Here is an 18,548-nt window from a genome sequence, read left to right as displayed (position 1 = left end):
CCCTGAAAAAAAAAAAAAAAAAAACTGCCATAAACTCAAAGCCATCAGCCGGAGGAAAAGAATGGGGGTACAATACTATGTATTTCTGCAGCTCACCCATGCCCATGTGCTCAAGAAAACACTGGAGAAAAGAGAACGACAAACCCAGCACGCAAAGAAGCACAAGGGGCTCTGCAGCATGCACATGCATCAGCCACAAACAGCTGTGCTCACCCTCTGCTCACGTAGAGCCAACCAAAGAACCAAGCAACACCAACCCAGCAGCAGAAACCTAAATATCCCTCTGCACATCCAGATCCAACCCATAACAGCTCCCACCTCAGCAAGCCCCAGCCACGCCAGGAGGCTGTCTGGAGAGCACCCAGGCCGCACGCCCAACACTGATCAAGTGCAGTGTCCTCCACCTCCACTAGGCCCCTTGATGCTGCGGGCAGATCAATAGAGGGGATCACAGCCTCCACAAGGAGAACACCACTTGGCACCAAGGCTGCCCAGATGAGAGCCCAAAAGCCCAAGAGACTCCTCGTAGTTTTGTCTGTCTTGGCAATCAATCCCCTTCTCTTCTCTACTCAAGTGGAGACAGACCGCAAGCCAGATACATCTTGTTTCCTTTCTATCTCTGTCATTGATCCATAGTCCTGAGTCATAGCTTGTCAAGAAATACAATCCTAGAATTGTCAATTCTTTCACATTTTAAAGGAGAGAGCACTGTGTGGAAGCTGCCAGACCTTTTCTGTGTAAAAAAATACACAGTTTGGGTCTTTTTGATGTTGTTTGGGGGTTGGAGGAATGGATTGAGATATCTCAAATGTGCAGGAATGGTAAAAACTAAATTTATGATATCCCTTTGGATAGAAGCATTACAAAATGACATAGGGTACCCAGGTTTTCCACGTTTGTACCCGGTTTTTGCAGACCCCCTTTTCCATAGGTACCCTTTGTTTTCTGCTCATTTCTACCCAACACAAATCCAAGTCTATTAAAACCACAGCTTTGTGGAAACAAAATCAAGGGTTCCCTGTAAGAATCGGATATACGTACAAGTTTATTAGTCATATCACACACAATGACATTTCAAGATTACATAGCTGTTATTTCAAAGTTGTCAGCTGGCTACTATGGCAGAGCCACCGTGACATAGAAATAATACAAACAAAACCATAAAAAGTAGTGTTACATATGAAAGAGACATTATTACTCTTACATATGTAAAACTACGCAAAAACATTAAATACATATATAAATAATTAATTACTCAGCTTTATGTAATTAATATGTGAAATATTATAGAAGATTCTTATTCTACGGGTAAATTAACCTAGGGTACCTCACTTACAAGTACCCTTAATTATTACCCCTTCCTTGTGTAAACTAACTACAAAGTTTACGCACGTGGATGCACTTGTATGCATATATATATATAAGTACATATATTTACAACCATTTCCAGTGACGTAACTGAGGTGTTGTGTACAGTTCAAAAGATAGCTTTATTTGTTGCGTGGCGCACCCAAGCCCGCGTGTTCTGTTGCCTAGAGCTCAAGCCCGCGCCCATAGTGTACATATATGCATAATGCATAAAGTAGCCCGCAACCAAAGCGCTCAGGCTACCAATAAGTAAGAATGAGCCAGAATACGCCCCAATAACAAATATTACATGTGTTATAGGGCTTGTACACATGTAATTAATCACCAAACAAAATGTAATTACCACGTCATTCAATATAAAACATTCTAGATGGAAAAGAGCTCTTGCAGCGTGCACAGGAGACACTAGAAAGCGCCCCAGCTTCTCCCAAGCCTCACTACACGTAAATTACAACTGTAGTAAATGTGTAGAAGGGATCAAATGAACTGGAGCACTTAATAAGCGCCTCCAGAACATGTATGAAGCACTGCTTGCACGTGTACAAGTGCACAGAAGCCAGTTCTAGTACCTTCTGTGGCACATTTCCACGGAAATGAGCGTCACAGAACCCCCAAACCAGCCCCCATGACGTGTAAGGCATGTGTAAGATCACGCAGAACCTCTGTAAATGGTCCTTGGCAACCCTTGTATCCAAGCCCCAAGGTTCCACGACCCACAGCGCCTTCTAGCGCAACCAAATTGCCTCAGAATGCGCCCACAAGTGTCCCCATGTCCCCTGGGCGCCCCTGGAGGCCTGCCTAGGCTATAAAAAGGGCCCTTTCTCCGCCCAAAAGGAGATTCCCCAGCTTTACATTACATATTAGAATTTTACCCGCCTTCAACAGCCTCATTTAGCCTGTGATTTGCCAGGTAAAATACCTACTTTCGTGATTTTTAGCCCTAATTTCCGCCCTGAAGCTGTCCAGTAATCACCCTGCCCTCAAGATTACCTCCTCTGAGCGCCTCCAACTGCCCAACTTCACGCCTGAAGAACCTCAAGTGACTCTAGGGTCTTATACTAGTAAGTTTAAGCCCCTTCTCTTGAGATTCTCCGCCATTTCTTTCTGGGATTTGAAACACCCCTGTTTACAGGCCCCAGTTCTTCATTCTAGAGGGATTAAACACCCCTGATTTATCAGGCCCCTCTTAAAAATTAATTATATTCATTTTATTACGTCAAATTGGCCCAAATTGGCCCAAATTGCCTTATTCTTACGCCATAATTCCCAACAATTACGTTGGAATTAACCCTTATAACCTTGTCTTAGAGTTTTGTAACTCTAATCTTTTGCTTTGCACCACGTGTAGCTAGAAGGATAATATCCTTGGCATCAGGTAGGCTGACAAAAGTTATGAAGCTGACAAATAATGGATAAGCTTATCTCTTAGCAGTAAACCCAAGACAATAGGATTTACAATGAATCACATTCCCTAGGATCGAAAGCATCATGGTTTTCCTGGCTTATCGTGTTCTCTCTACCTTTTCATTGTTTTCCTATAAAAACCCTAATGCGCGCATCACTTCTTGTATGTCCCTTATCGCAATATTTTGTTATCTCTACTATCATCTTCATTTTTTGTAGAGTCACATTCAAAACCATAAATCTTATTTACCATTTGAGTTTGTGAGAGATCTGCCAATTGTTATCACTAGCTTGTCTGAGATATTCTGAAACGTTCTGTTTCTGGCACGTGTAGTATTCTAGTCATTACTTTCCCCTTACACTAGAAGAAATTTACAAAAAAAATGGCAGGGCTTTCCAGCCCAAAAGACAAAAAAGTACACACAAATTGAAAGGCTTTCCCCACTGAATAAAAGCAGGAATTATGTATTGTGTTTTGATAAATGCTTGGACATTTGATGGCTTGGAGTTACGTGGTTATGCTGCACAGCAGCCTTTTCTGCCTTGGGGTTTTGCCACCCACCGCGGCAATTCATGATATCACATGCCTTGCTGTGATTGAACATTGGCAAGCATCCCACCCCATGATCCAATCACCTCCACGACCAGCAGTCTGGCCAGTTGCTTCTCTCAACAACAATGGCCTCACACTGATCCTAAAAGTACAATGGGTTTCTTGTTGGAGGCTCTGAACACCAAAGTGGGGATCACACAAAATGTCACTCAACTAAGGGGCTGCACACCGGCGCTTGTCATCCGGAACATCTGTGGGCAGACCATGGTAGAGAATCTTTCTATAGACCCGTGGCAGGTACATGCCTTTGCCTTGTGGCGCCTGTTTTTCTGGAAAGAGCGCTGTGACCCCTTGATCAGCCTCAAGCACTTCCCTGGATGGGACGGGGGCTGGTACATGTGGGGCTCCTCCCCTCCCCCAGACCCCGTCTGGGCTGCCGAGTCCCAGACAGGTTCCTCGGATGATCGTCAACGACGTCACAATGTTTGACGCTATCAAACACAGGTCGAAGTCCGGTGACAAGATGGAAGAGAACGACCAGGGCGGAGGCGGCGATTAGCGCCGTGTCCGATGTTGCGCCTCCTTCAAAATATCGTCTCTTCTCTTTTTTGGTGGCCAGCTGCTGACTTGTGACTTTGTTTGATTCCACAACTCAACAATGATACCAAGTATGATACCTACTCCCCATCGGCACATCAGACCCTCTGCTTTTCATCCCCCTCCTCTGTTGCCTCGTGGAATCTGCTAGATTTTTAGACGGCCCTGCCGCCCTTGCTTCTCTCACACCAAGATCTGTTTTCAGCAATTATTTCACAATGACGAATACTTTAAGCTATTGCGCTTGACTCCCGTTGGTTGATGTTGCAAGAAGATAAACAAATTGATGATTGTATCTGGTTTGAAGATGTGAGTGGCCACCCCGAGTTTCTAACATTGGCAATGGCCGCGGGGCTGTCCTTCACGCAGGGGACACATGATCCCCCCCATAGGGCATAAGAAAAATCTGGCTGGGAAGGACTGGGAGCTTTGTTTAATTTTCATAAACAGCTCTGCCTTCGAAACTTCACTTGACACGCATCTCTCTATGTAGTTCCTCAAAGATCACTGGCGGGTATCTTCTCTGCTGCAAACAGCTAGGACCTGCAGCATCATCATCTCACTGCTTACTTCAAAACAAATCACAACTGTCTTAAGAATCCATTTGATATGTCCTGCAGAAAAACACCCTGCATCTTCCCGGCTTAAATTCCCCTGTTATGTGTACTTCTGCCAAGCTAGAGAGATGTACAATAGCTAAAATAAAAGCTCAGCCAGTCGGACTGGGACCCGCTTGTGATGCACCAGGAGAGTGACCAGAACTGCGACGTAGAATTAATGGTAGGAGCCATGATGCACCGGTTGGTACGCGGACTTATCATTGAGCGCAGCTAAAAACTTATTTTTAGATACTTGTTGAGACCCATAGTTGGACCGACCAGGGCCGACCGCCTCCTTGTCTCACGGAGAGCTTGTATTTAGCATGCAGCATTTGCCATATCGCAAGAACCAGGAAAGCATGCAAACTCCGGCCGCCTTTCCCAACTGGTTTCGTCTCACGGAAAACTTCTTCTATCTAGCAAATATCATTTGAAAAATTGCAGGAACAGTACATGAAAACCAAGGCATTTTCCATTTGTCTTTGTCTCATGGAGAGCTTGTATCTAGCAAATATCATTTGGAAACTCGCAGGAACCAGATGAACATGCAAACTCGGCCGCATTATCCAACTGGTTTTTCTTGTATCTAACAAATAGCATTTGAAAAATTGCAGGAACAAGGTACAGCAGCTTCGTAAAAGGAAGGCAACAGGGTAATGTATTTTCCAAGCAAGGATTCTCCTCACACACCCAATTTTACTGCTAGATTTGGCACTACTGCCAAACTTTGAGTGTGCAGAAACAACACATGTCCTATACAGGCCCCCACCAGGGTGCTCTTTTGCCCTGTCAGCCATCCGCGAGTCAAGACTGCACAGAAACTGACAGAGCCGCTATGGCTAGCGGCTTTAGCCTTTCACAAATTGAAAGAGCGCGGATACCCGCAGCAATTGAAGTAACAGGCGGATGCCAGGTAGCAAGTCATCCTCCGGTGGGATATAAGCACGAGCTTCCCTCCGCAGAGAGGGATCTCCAGTTCAGAATTCTTGAAAAGCAAGCTTTGTCTGGATGAGGAAACTCATTATTTGGAAAATACATGGCCCCATTGCCATCTCTTTTTGAAACTGCTGTAAGCATGAAACCCAACTCGGCTCAGACTGAAGTGCAGACAGTTCCAAGACAGGTACATAACTTTGTTGGGTCAAATTTTTTCTTGTCTTGACAAGCAGCAGCACTTGGTGTGGAAGCTTTTGTAAATCAACCTGGCCATTTTTTTCTATATAATTTTTATGTGCTATACATTCATGTACTTTATACATTTGTTTGCATAAAATAACTGCAATATGACTATAAATAGCCTTGTATTCATACATTTTGAAACTCCTTGCCATACAATCTTCCCCCATATCATTGCCACAATCAATTTACTTCATTTGAACCAAAATAAAAAATTCAAGAGTGAAAAATATATAGAAATGTTGTTAACAAAGATCTTAGTGTCCATCCAGCTCATAAACTACCAGAGGGTTTCAACCCATGCCATTTCACCCTCACATACCCTTGCAAAGAGAGCTCTTCTTGATAATTTCCAAGAAACTACTCACACAGGAGAAGGATCAGTGATTGGTGAAGTAGCTTGTAAACATGAATTTCCTCAAGCCATTTTATAAAATGCTTGCTCCAATTTTCAAGTCTGACAATTTTTGTTCTCGTTTATTAGCTGAACATGGAAAAGATGAACAATTATGCTGTTTGTTATTAATTTTTTTTGCTGGCCTTCATACTAACATTCTGGATTTGTGATCAGCAGTTGCTGATTAATTCTGAATATGTTTGATGGTACTGATTTCTTCAGCTTCTGCAAACTTTGAAACTGCTCAAGGTTGGTAATTTGTATCAAATCCCTTGAGTTTTTTACCATGAATACTTCTGAAAATTTACTGCTTACCATTTGAAACTGGGTTAGCCAATGAGTCTGGATTAGCCAATGAATCTGACTTGAAAACCAGCGGTAAGTAAAATGGCAATACATGCTATGTATCCCACTCCCCTGATAATATATATTGGGTACTCATCACTATCTAATCTGACCCTTATGGGAAACAGATGAGCATGTATCCTATGAAAGTTTGAAATTATTTGCAGAATCACCACAACCAGAATGGTTCTACAAAAATATCTGGAATTCTTTCACTGATGCAGAAAAAGATGCACATGCACATGCTCGCTACAAAAGTGCATTTTTCATAGCAATAAAGGAATTATCAGCTTTATCAACTGAAAAAGCTGAAAAAGAAATAAATGAAGTGCTTATGAAAAAATTAACTGAGCCTGAAAAGAAGATTTTATTCAAGTATCTGAAAATGTCAAAAGATGCTATATAAGAAGACAGATACTTTGGTTGCCCAAGAAAACAGTGCATATATGATCAAACCTAAGCCTTTGCCTCCGGAGCTGACCCTTTCAAACTATCCTTTTCTGTTAATTCAATCAATATTAAAATATTTCATTTCTCTTCCCACTTGACCATGTTTTATGTAGTCCTCCTACTTGCAGGCTACCATTGACGGTGGGCAGGTACATCATGTGTTACAGTACCCAATTTTCAAAAATGGATAAAGCAATTTAAGTTAAAATATCCATTATTGCAACTGATATTACTAGAGGCCAAGGCGGCTGCGCCGCTGCAGGGCATTTATGTCCCTCTTTGCAATTCTGCATAATTTTTATGACTGAGTTCTGGTGAGGGGGATCTGGTTCTGGGTTCAAGATCTTTTGTGTATATTGCAAGTTGCAGAGGAATTGGGTTCTCTCTCCAGCATGGCTCTATAGAGATGAGCCATGATATGTACAAGCATAGAGCCCTCATGACTCATAACAACAATTCCCATTCCCCTGAAACTCCACAAACCCTCAACACCAAAAAACTGTGTCTCACCATCACTTCTCTCCCCAAGGAAAGCAGTTGTGAGCTTCCCCATTGATCTTCTGTCTTTGTGAAAAACAGCCCAGTGCCTGGTCTACCTCAAAAGTCAAGCCAGGCAAGCCAAACATTTCAAGGTCTCTGGTTACATTCAAACTAACCTTGTAAATAGAATTATTGCAGAGTTGAATGTAATAATTTGTCTAATTTCTGTTTGATGCCACAACCTTGGTGAATCCTGTTAAATTTTAGAGTGGAGCCAAACTGATGGTTTCAGGTTCAAAAATAAATCTGTTCAGGAACAAGAATGCCCAAAGCCTCCCAAGCACAGGCTAGCTTGATATTGAGTGATACTTTAAATTGCTTCAACACTCTACTTTTCAATGCCAGAAGATAGCAGAAGCTGACAATTGCAAGTTTAAGCAATATATTTGTATCAGGATTGGCCAATTTGGGCTACTGAGGCTTCTTGCTCTGCAGGACACATTAATAAACTTATTAAATGCTTGTGTGCATCAAAAAGCTGTTGACAACTGGATTAAAAGGCAAGGGCCTTAAAATCCATACAAAAATCAGATTCCATCCTTGATTACTGGAATCATGAGGTGGAAGAGTAACCTCAGGCATATTATTGTGTCCAATTCCCAACCCAGTTTAAAGCATGTAGGAATTCAAGATCAAGTAGGAGCCCAGTACCACAATTTGCAAATAAAAATTTCAGCTGGCTTGATTAAATTGGATGACTCTTGGTTATCACCCAAACAAACAAACAGAACATCTATAGTCTGATACATCAAACAACACGATTACATTACTACAAGCAACCAGGCAACTACACCATAACCAACAAAAAAACCATTAAAGTAAGCTAACAGCAACAGCATGTCAAGTGTTAAGAAACAAAATTGGACTATTTGGTGGTCATGTTAAAAACTGTCATAAAACTGCCTGCGTTGTGTTTTTTGGTACTATCCCATGAGGCGAGTGGCTTGTGAAGACAAAATTGGGTGCAAAAGAAAACACTTTGAGGGTGTATGTGAGAAGAGACAAGAGATATCAGCTTCACAAAGGAAGGAGCTTGACAGAGGCCTTGTTGGAGTCATGAGAGCCATTGGCAGACAGCTGATTGTCTAAAGCCGCAGACCAAGGGATCTTAGAATTTTCCAGTTGGGAAAAGACGGGGCACTCTTTGTGTTTTGTAGTCAAAGTCTTGGGTATATAAACCCTCCTCTTTTCCCCCTTTGTCTATTCTCTCCAGTCATCCAGTTTCATTTCATTGTATAGCATTTAGCATTGTTCCCCTTCCATATTTATGGTATTCAAAATTGCATATGTCACTATTTAAATACATAAAATCATAAAACCAATGTTGGCTGGGAGATGTCAGCGTGCATAAAACTTAAAGTGACATCTCCCAGCCAAAATTGCAGTTTATGATTTTATGCAAAAAAATCTTATGCAATTAAGGTGTTCAAAGTTGAAATCATAAAATTTTCAATACATAAAATCATAAAATCATAAAACTTTCAAGTGATGATTTCATATGTACCATCCTAGAAATGTTGCTGTAATTTGAGTGTTTGGGTGGTACATATTTTTTCAGTTTAGAATTTTATGATTTTATGGTGTTATGATTTTATGGTGTTATGATTTTATGGTGTTATGATTTTATGCAAGTCAAATTTGAACACCCTTAATTATGGTGTTAAAAATTGCATAAGATGTGTTTACATAACAGCATAACATGTGATTTTGGCTGGGAGATGTCAGCGTACATAAAACTTAAAGTGACATCTCCCAGCCACAATTGCAGCTTATGCTGTTATGTAAAAAAATCTTATGCAATTTTGAATATCATAATAGGGGGGTTCACAATTGAAATTTACAAAACTTTAGGACACATTTTAAGGTGGTTATGAACATTTTTTTAAAAAATTGATAAATTGCACTGATTCATCAGTACGACCTGCTGCTGTGCATTTTCCCAAAATTTCAAAATGTTGTTCATAAAGGCCTTAAATTTGGCTCTAAAGTTTAGTAAAATTCAATTAGCACTGTTCACGTAAGAAATCTATGACCATGTGAGAGATATACATCAGCATACTTTCCCAGCCAAATTGGCTGGCACAATGGGATAAACTTTATTTCAATCTTGCTGATGTTTACCTTACGTGAACAGTGGTATTGTGAACCCCCCTAATTGGTGTTTCACTTGGCGCCTCTTTGCGCTCGCCCCCGGGCTCCCCCGGGTTCAGTACCAGCGCGTACCGCTAACCACAAACACATCCTTCCACGACCACACTATTGCTGTCAGGCGGCTTGCATTCTTTTGAATTGATAAGTAAGTAGTGAGCTGGTCAAGTGTCACATAAAGCAAGAGTAACTTGTTTTGGCAGCAATCTCCTCTTTCCTTTTTTTGAAGTAAAGACAAACTCCGCCATTTCAAATCCACTTTGTAACATGTTGATAAAATCTCCACAAACATAACAATTATTTACTTTGAATAAGATCTGGCAAGTTGGGTTGGGTACTGGGTGTCCCAACATGAGATCTGGCATACCCAAAACCAAGGCCAGGTATGCTGGATCTGGTCAAAGCTGCACTGTTGTGTCCTCATCTTTTGCCTTGGACAGTCAACCACTTGATCCATATGCTCAATTAGGGTGTTTAAAGTTGGCTTGCATAAAACCACACCACCATAAAATCATAAACTTCCAGCTGAAGAAAATATGCAACACCCATACAATCAATGTAGAGAAATACTTCTAAAATGAGAGACATAAAATCATCACATAAATTTTTTATGATTTGATGATTTTCTGTATTGAAAAGTTTATGATTTTGACTTTGAATACCTCAAGATGGCTCTGAAACATCCAACTGACAGATTCAAGATCCCCATAAACCCAGAGCTTGAAATTTTGATCCCCACACAACATGGAACACCCAAAATGACAATAAAAAGGACCCCTGAAGCACACTGAGACCTACAGGAAAACTTACTTGCACCCCCAGCCTGTCTTGCCCTTGAATACACCCTGGAATTGCTCCTTTAGACATTATTGGCAGGGGCAGGCTAGGCACACCAACCTCTCACTGCATGCATGCCAAAAAAGGTGTAAACCTTTCACCACTCCAATATATTTGGAGTGGGATGTGGTTCACTCCCAAACCAGCCCTTTTTGGAGTACAAAAACCTGCACTCCTATATGGAGTGAACACCCTGGCACTCCATTGTACTTGTCTCCATGGCCGCTCAGCGCCGACCATCAAGGGCAGTATGTACTTCAATACATACAAACCCCTCCCAATGACCAGTACAGACCAGTCATTGAGAGGATTCATCTCTCTCAATGACTGTTAGAAACTGGAAATTGGGAGGAAAAACCCCTCTTGATGACCTGTTGGTGCCGGTAATGGAGGAGATTCATCCCTCTCAATGACAGGTGCAGACCAGTCATTGAGAGGACTCAATTCCCTCAAAGACTGGAGTGAGTACCCTACACTTTCAATGAGGGGACAGATTGGCCATTGAGAGAGTTGAGTCCTCTTGATCCATTCTGCTAAGCTAAGCATCCCTTCTTAGTAGTAGGTGGTTCCTGGCTGCCTGGTTTACTATAAGTTTTGGTGAAATTCTTTGTTCACTTGTGTTAACCCAGGTGCTACACCTGTAGCTCCTCAAGTCTCCCCAATATAGGCTGAGAGGACTTAGCTTCTTTCCTTCCTCTCTCAGTGTCTCTTTCTCCGAATCAGACTTAAGGAACTCTTAAAGACAAGAGTGGGAATTATCTGAGGGAGAGATCTGATTGTCTCTCCCTCTGCAGCTTCAATCCTTGATAGTGTTGGGTATTCTGCTCTTGCAAACACCTCTAAGGTTGGAGCCCGCTTTCGTAACTCAGGCGCAGCCTGAGCCTGTCTCTGTACCTAAGAATATTCCTCAGCACAGATATTCCCATTAGCAGATGTTCATTGCATTGTATTCATACAGGTCAACATGACTTATGGTGTTCCAAATTGCATATGTCACAGTTTACATAAAATCATAAAGCCAATTTTGGCTGGGAGATGTCAGCATACATAAAACTTAAAGTGACATCTCCCAGCCAAAATTGCAGTTTATGATTTTATGTTAAAAAAATCTCATGCAATTTTGAACACCATAACTCCACTTGAGCAATTAATTCGTCTAGTTTTTGGGGTACCACTATAATCAGTTGGTCTCAGTTCCTGTGCCCGTCATGTATCCCTCCTGATAGGGCTTCCGGTGACACGCGTGGCCACAAGATTTATTTGGTGTTTGATCATCATCTTCCGAATTATTTTCCATTTGGATTTGACAAATCTATTGCCTGACTTCCTTTTGTGGAATACTTAGCTGGGTGTTCAAAGTTGACTTGCATAAAATCATAACACCATAAACTCATAAAATTCTGAGGTGAAAAAATATGTACACCCAAACACTCAGGCTCCGTTTGGAGCCAATATAATTGCGTGATATAATCTGGAATTTTGTGACATCTGATCAAGTTTTGGCGGACCTGATCAGATGTCACATAGGATGTCAGGCAAAAAAACTCATATATTGCCCGGATTATATTGGCTCCAAACGGGGCCTCAAATTAGAGCAACATTTCTAAAATGGTACATATAAAATCATCACTTGAAAGTTTTATGATTTTATGATTTTATGTAATGAAAATTTTATGATTTCAACTTTGAGCACCTTAACTGATTTGGTGGTTGAATTATATGTCCCAACAATGAATATCTTGCTCTTTTTTGCTCCAATCTTGATTAGCATTAGCAGGCCAAGCTGTACCACGATGCTTTCTCCAGCCGGGCGTGGGAGGCAGGCCAGAAGGAGGGAGCAAGGAAAAAGAGACTGCAATGTCGGGGATAATAGATGAGAAACCCCCTAAGATCAGGGGCAGCAGAGCTGATATTTATAAGCAGCTGGATCCATGGCCGGCGAGCATTCGCTCAACACCCGCGCGCTGCTCAACTTCAGCTGCCGCCTCCTTGCAAGCTCCATCTTTTTCGCGCCGATCTCCGGAAGACAAACCTGGCTATGTCCGAAGCAGACCGAGACCGGCTGAGCAGTTTGGGCATGCTCATGAGCCGGAGAGCTTCCCCTTGCTCACCAGGAGCTTATTAATACTAAAATATGTAGTCTAGAACGATGACTTTCATGGTATCATGGCCGCTGGACCGGACTGTTGACAAGGGGGACCAACTGTTCTTCATGGATTATGGCCGTCTGGGTTTTTATCAGCCCGGGTGTTCCGATTGGATTTTTTCTCATCCTGCAATCTGTCTCGGGCATGACTTTCTCCAGAAGCACTGTCAGATGGGCAGCAGGGTTTTCTCCGTACACACAACAACCGTTTCTATCCACGCGTCTCATTTTGCCCGGTCTCTAATCCAGCTCTGTTACAATGATGGTATTTCTCATGCCTATGTAGATTTTGGGTTCCTTTTTCCTGGATCTTGATTGAAATTGCGTGAAGTATGCACATCACGGCCGTGATGGCTCACGAGTTTCAAGTACTTTCCATGGCTATGTATGTCTATCTGGCTACATTTTGTGAAATTTTCGTGTAGGAGGCCCTTCACATCGCTTTCCGTGGCCACCATCTTGTCTAGTAGCCTGGGTTGAGAATGCATCACGGATTCCATAGCTTCCATGTTTATTTTTTTGCCGCCACACCTACATAGATGTTTGGTTGATGATCAGGCTGCGGCTGCCCCGCTCTTGCCTTTGCCCCTTTGATGATCTTGGTCCGAGGATGTCGTGATACCGTACAAATACATGCAAGTTCTTGAGCTGCCAGAATCTGAACCGCCCCAGGATGTATCTGCTCTTGTCTGCTCTTGTTGTACTATCGAGGTGCTGCTGGCTTTGAAACTATTACGGCAACGGTCGGTTGGTGGCCGAAGCGGCGGGCAGGCAGGGCGGATTACGTAATTAAGTCTCGGGGATGTGAAGCAGGTTGCCCGGCTGACAGGGTTTCAGCCAGTTTCAGCCAGTTTTGTCCATCGCATATCACCATCATATCATCACCTCATCATCCCCCCACCGCCCTCCCGCTGGAAACAGCCGCCATTCGCAGAAGAAACCAAAAAAAAAGACACACACCCCCAGAGACAACCGATCAGAAACAAGCGAGGATGGGCAAGAACGACGACTGGCCGGAGGTCGACCAGCCATTCGAAACTGAGGTAAACGAACAGCCTGCCTCCCCACACATCCTTCGGCCCTCTCTGACCCTGATCGTCTGTCCCTCCCGCACAGGATGAAGACCTCTGTCCCCTCTGCATGGAAGAACTGGACATCTCCGACCTCAACTTCCGCCCCTGTCCATGCGGCTATCGAGTAAGCAGCTCCCTTTGATCAGCAGCAGCAGCAGCAGCAGCAGCAAGCCCATCTAACACACCCCACCCACCTCACAAAGATCTGCAGGTTCTGCTGGCACCACATCAAGGAGGATCTCAACAGGCGCTGCCCAGGCTGTCGCAAGGAATACGATGATAGCGTGGTCGAATTTAAGCCGATGAAACCGGAGGAGTACATGCTCGATCATCCCATCACCATCCGAGATACCCTTGGCTGACCGCGCGTCTCTCTCCCTAGGTTGAAGCGTCTGCAGCAGGCCAAGAAACAGCGCGACAAGGAGCGCAAAGATCAAGAGCTCGTCAACCGAAAGCATCTCGCCAACGTCCGAGTCAAACAGAAGAACCAGGTCCACGTCCAGGGGCTCACGACCAAGGTTGCTAACGAAGACGTGAGCTGCCCCCTTGATCGGCAGACCACCATGTGCTCTCAGGCTGACCCTCTCCCAAACAGACCTTGGCCCAGTTAAAGACTAGCGATCTGTTCTCCTCATACGGCCGAATCCAGAAAATGTTCATGTCCAGGCGGACGGGCACGACGAGCCTCTACACCCCAGATGCAAGATACCAGCACGTGAACCTCTACATCAACTTCTCCCGGAACAACGAGGCTCTTGCCTGTATCCACGGTGTCGATGGCGTGACCCTGCCCGATGGTCATCGGCTGAAAGCCACCCTGGGCAGTACCAAGTATTGCGCCTCCTTCCTAAGGGGGCTCAAATGCACGAACGACAACTGCACGGGCGCACACGAACTGGCCGAGGAGGTCGAAGGAGGAGGGACAACGGCCAGAGAAGAAATGTCCACCGCGTATGATCTCACTCTCTTTCACACAACTAGTCTCCTCAGACCCCTAAGCTTACACACAAACTTGCTTTGCCCAGTCGACATGCCCAGAAAGAAAGCGAAACTCGCTATCCCGCCCGGGCCAACCTCCACCACCAAACACACCCCTCCACCTCCAACTCGGCTCATCCCAACTCATCTGGCGTCGCACTACCTGCCACCGCATCCTGGGCGACCAAGTCCGCCTCGATCAGTCAGCCTGCCTCTCCAGCCCCAGCCCCAGCGCACCCTCTCGCCCACCATTCCGGAACACCCAACGGCACTACTTCGGTCTCCCGTCCATTCTCCAAACCTCCCAGTATCCCTCCGCCCAAATCTACCCATCCACTCCCTCCCAAGCCCCGGCCGAGCAACTCTTCTGAAGATGTCACCGCCCGCCCTGGCGATCCATCCACTACTCACTTGGCCCCCAGCAAGAACAACGAAGGCACAACAACAGCTAACAAGCCTTCATCCCAGGCCTCCCAATCGCTTGCGCCTCAGCAACAAAAGGAACGGATCTCACAACAGGCCGAGCCAGCACCAGGTCCCAGCGCCTCCATACCCACGGGTCCAGGCCCAAGTACATCGGCTGTCGCGTCTAATGCTGTGTCGAGTAGCTCTCTACCCCCAGGCTTACTTCCCCCAGGTTTGACCCCGCCGAGGATCGACAACGCTAGCCGATCGACTCCCTCGTTGCCTCCTGGATTGTCACTCCCATCCAACGATTCCAGCTCAAACTCGTATCAAAACTCCTTCGATCTCCTCGGCTCACTCGGCCTCAAACGCGCAGAGAAGTCGTGGATCGATCCGCTCTCAGACGATCTCAACAATGTACTATCAACCTTCTCGCCCAACTTTGGCGATTCTCGGCTCTCGATCTTCCCCAATAACAACGACAGTCCGTTCGAAGCCTCACGCGCCTTCGGACCCTCAGGCTACTCGGGCACATTCAATCCGTTTGCAGACACCGATTTTCCCTCGACAAAGGATGATGGATCGGTGTTTGGTATGCAAGCAGATCTATCGACGCCACGCGCCGAGAGCTCGTTGAACGATCGGCGAGGATCCCGGTTTGGATTCGCACGACGAGACTCGTCTGGCTCGGTGTTCGTGCCCCCCGGGATCGCGTCGTCGCCCCTCCGAAGCATCTTCTCGCACCAGAACAACGAGTCCGATAATAGTCCGACAGCCTTACAGACCCAGCTCCAACGACTCGGGAGAGCGCCCCCGATGGGCTCCTCGCGTCCACAAGACTTGGCCGGCAGCCATCATCTGGGCAATAACCCGGGCGGCGAGAGCACACCCGATGCGTCAGTGCTGTTCCCGGGGGTCAACCTTGCGGCCTCGTACTCGGCCAACGCGCTCCCGGCGGCCATTGCCCGGGGGGTGCGGTCTCCAGGAGGCAACGTGGGTCTGCAGGCGATCGACGGCCAACAGGTGGGTTCTTTCCAGCAACACCTCTCAGGGGTCCATGGGCGGGACGGAGTGGGCCACAACCGGATGAACGACCGACTGGCATTCGTGAACCGCCAGGCGGCTTTAAGCCCGACCTCGTTCGGCCACCTGCATGCCCCGGGCCACCACGAGCAGCAACAACACCTCAACGGGGCCGTCCATGGCGCCCGCGAGCGACGGATGGATCTTGCGGGGGTCGGCGCCGGGTTCGGGCCCTATGGCCAGACGGGCGCCGCCGACCTCGGCTCCGAGTTCAACGACCCGGCCATCGTCAACATCCGCATGGCCAACAACGCCCAACAAGCAGGCGGCTTCCTGGCCATGGCCCAAGCCGGCCCCGTCGACCAATCCGGCCTCCAAGCCCTCACCTCCACCAACAACACCGACATCCATCCCCCCTTCTCCCTCCCTAATAACTTCAACCATCTCCTCGCCGCTCGCAATAACCCTAATCCTGCGGCTGCTGCTCCCAACGCTTACCGCCCTACCCTTAATCAGAGTAACGAGGGCCAGGTCCAGAACCAGTTCGGCTTCCAGAACCCCATCCTCGCCCAGAACGTCCCCGCTGGATCCATTGGCGGCCGCATCCAACAGCAACAGCAACAGCAACAACAGCAGCAACAGCAGCAACAACAACAACAGACGCAGTCGGGCGGACAGACTTTCTATCATCACGCGGCTGCTAATCCGGGCGCGGTCGTCGGCACTGGACAGGCTGGATTGATGGGCCGATGGTGATCTTTCCACGGGACTTCTTCCTTCCATCCCTTCTCTCTCAGTTTCTTACATTATCGGTCCGCTTGAAGCCTCATATGTGCATGTTTTTTTTTTGGCCTTCGATGGTCCTCTCCTTTCAGCTCATACATATCTCTGTCTCTTTCATCTAACACAATAAACCAACCCAAATAAATTGTTTCTTTCTTTGTTCGGCTCCTGTTTATCGTCTCTCACCATGTGTTATAATTTGATTGGTCTGCGATTTTTTGTTTTGGTTTGTGTGACCGGCGTTTTGGGGCGCTGGACACCCCGGGCAAGCGCGGGTCATGTGCGCCAAACATGTTGCGCGGTCCTGTCGACCTTTCCAGAGGCAACCATCGTGACTTCATTGGATTCCTACTGCAGCTGGTCCTCCGACGTTGTCATTCCCAACTTGCAAGAACATGCGGAAACATTTCAAACTAGCGCAACAGGTGATGAAACAGACTGGATATCTGTGTACCACACGCTTTCCTCCACGATCCACCTTGAGTACTCAGTCTAGAGAATGTCAAGCTAGACCCTGGTACCCTCTGGCACCAGGGCACCCCCTGGGTTTTCAGCCAAAGTCAGTACCTAGTACTGCACCCGGCACCGTCTGGCGGGTACCAGCGGTACTTGAGGTGGGTGCCGCTGGCTTTTTTCATTGAACATGTCAGCGGTGGGCTACTCCTGAGTGATTAAAATCTGCTTGATGGAAGTTGACTGGGATTTTCCAGTGGCTCACAGGTCGTAGACAGGCTTTGATTGAATCCAAGGAGTTCACACCCAACCATTGATAAGTTTTGAGAAGTTCAGGCTTAGAGATCCAGACAGTGATTGATTGATATGGAGGGATCTGGCAATCTGAAGCAGTGATATGTTGATGTATCTTCAAATAAAGAGGAAGGAGTAAATAAAGGGGATATTGAATTTTACAAAGTGTTTTTTACAAGGTACAAGGCCCTGTAAAAATTTTCTTTGTAAAAGTACACATTAAGGGGGGGTATGTGTAATTTTACAATGTGCTGGCTAGATTCCCACCTTGTAATGTAAAAGCAACCTTGTAAAATTATACCTGAAGTCTTCCATGTGGAATTTTAATTGGTGTTTTTTTACAAAGTGCCACCTGGTAAAAAAAGTACCTTGCAAAATTGCATATTTGCAGCAAAAACCTGAATTTTACAAGGCAAATTTTGAGGAAGCAGTACACCATGCAAAACGTACCTTGTAAAAATCAAAAATAATGGCAACCAGGTTTGAAATTACAAGGTGTTGTGTAAATTTTACAAGGTGGTTTTGGTACACTGCACAAAATCTACCTTGTAAAAATCAATAAAAGTGGTTACAAAGCTCAAATTTACAAGTTGCTGTGGGAAATTTACAAGGCAGTTTTAACACTACTACCAACTGCACTTGGAAAATATGAACTTCTGCTGGAATTATAAAGTTTCTGGGAGGCATGAATCACCATAAAACCCTTGGTCAAAGTGTATGTCAGTGGAGTGAATTCTCTTGTTGCTCCTGCACCTTCAATAATTTCAGCAGGAGTGCATATTGGACAATGTGCAGTTTGGGGAAATAAATTTTTCCAAATGAAAAAGGAGTAAAAACACCCTGTAAAATCTCCACAACACCTTGTAAATTTGAACCTGGTAGTCATTGTTATTGATTTTTGCAACACATATTTTGCTTGGTGTACTGCTAACTTAACTAAGTCCCTCTCTATGTGGAGGGGGACACCGTCCTGTAGGGA

The 18,548-nt window shown here is 45.4% G+C and overlaps 3 protein-coding genes across 3 annotated transcripts; all 3 read left to right on the top strand.

Annotated features, from left to right (window-relative positions):
* Window positions 1–3,589: 3,589 nt before the first annotated feature.
* Window positions 3,590–3,884, top strand: PtA15_10A270 (uncharacterized protein; the record flags this gene model as incomplete). Its single annotated transcript, XM_053160429.1, has 2 exons — window positions 3,590–3,765; window positions 3,830–3,884. The coding sequence occupies 2 exons, from the start codon at window positions 3,590–3,592 to the stop codon at window positions 3,882–3,884; spliced, it is 231 nt and encodes a 76-aa protein (XP_053024404.1).
* Window positions 3,885–5,936: 2,052 nt separating this feature from the next.
* PtA15_10A269 (uncharacterized protein) lies at window positions 5,937–6,845 on the top strand (the record flags this gene model as incomplete). Its single annotated transcript, XM_053160427.1, has 5 exons — window positions 5,937–6,099; window positions 6,182–6,211; window positions 6,317–6,343; window positions 6,428–6,472; window positions 6,568–6,845. The coding sequence occupies 5 exons, from the start codon at window positions 5,937–5,939 to the stop codon at window positions 6,843–6,845; spliced, it is 543 nt and encodes a 180-aa protein (XP_053024403.1).
* A 6,707-nt stretch (window positions 6,846–13,552) lies between these two features.
* PtA15_10A268 (uncharacterized protein) lies at window positions 13,553–16,795 on the top strand (the record flags this gene model as incomplete). The annotated part of the gene is made up of 7 exons (XM_053160426.1): window positions 13,553–13,603; window positions 13,677–13,757; window positions 13,837–13,949; window positions 14,016–14,166; window positions 14,229–14,584; window positions 14,659–16,615; window positions 16,706–16,795. The coding sequence occupies 7 exons, from the start codon at window positions 13,553–13,555 to the stop codon at window positions 16,793–16,795; spliced, it is 2,799 nt and encodes a 932-aa protein (XP_053024402.1).
* Between the last annotated feature and the right edge of the window lie 1,753 nt (window positions 16,796–18,548).

The sequence above is a fragment of the Puccinia triticina genome, chromosome 10A, assembly GCF_026914185.1.
Source record: "Puccinia triticina chromosome 10A, complete sequence".
Lineage (NCBI taxonomy): Eukaryota > Fungi > Basidiomycota > Pucciniomycetes > Pucciniales > Pucciniaceae > Puccinia > Puccinia triticina.
This window is presented reverse-complemented; position numbering and strand designations above follow the sequence as displayed.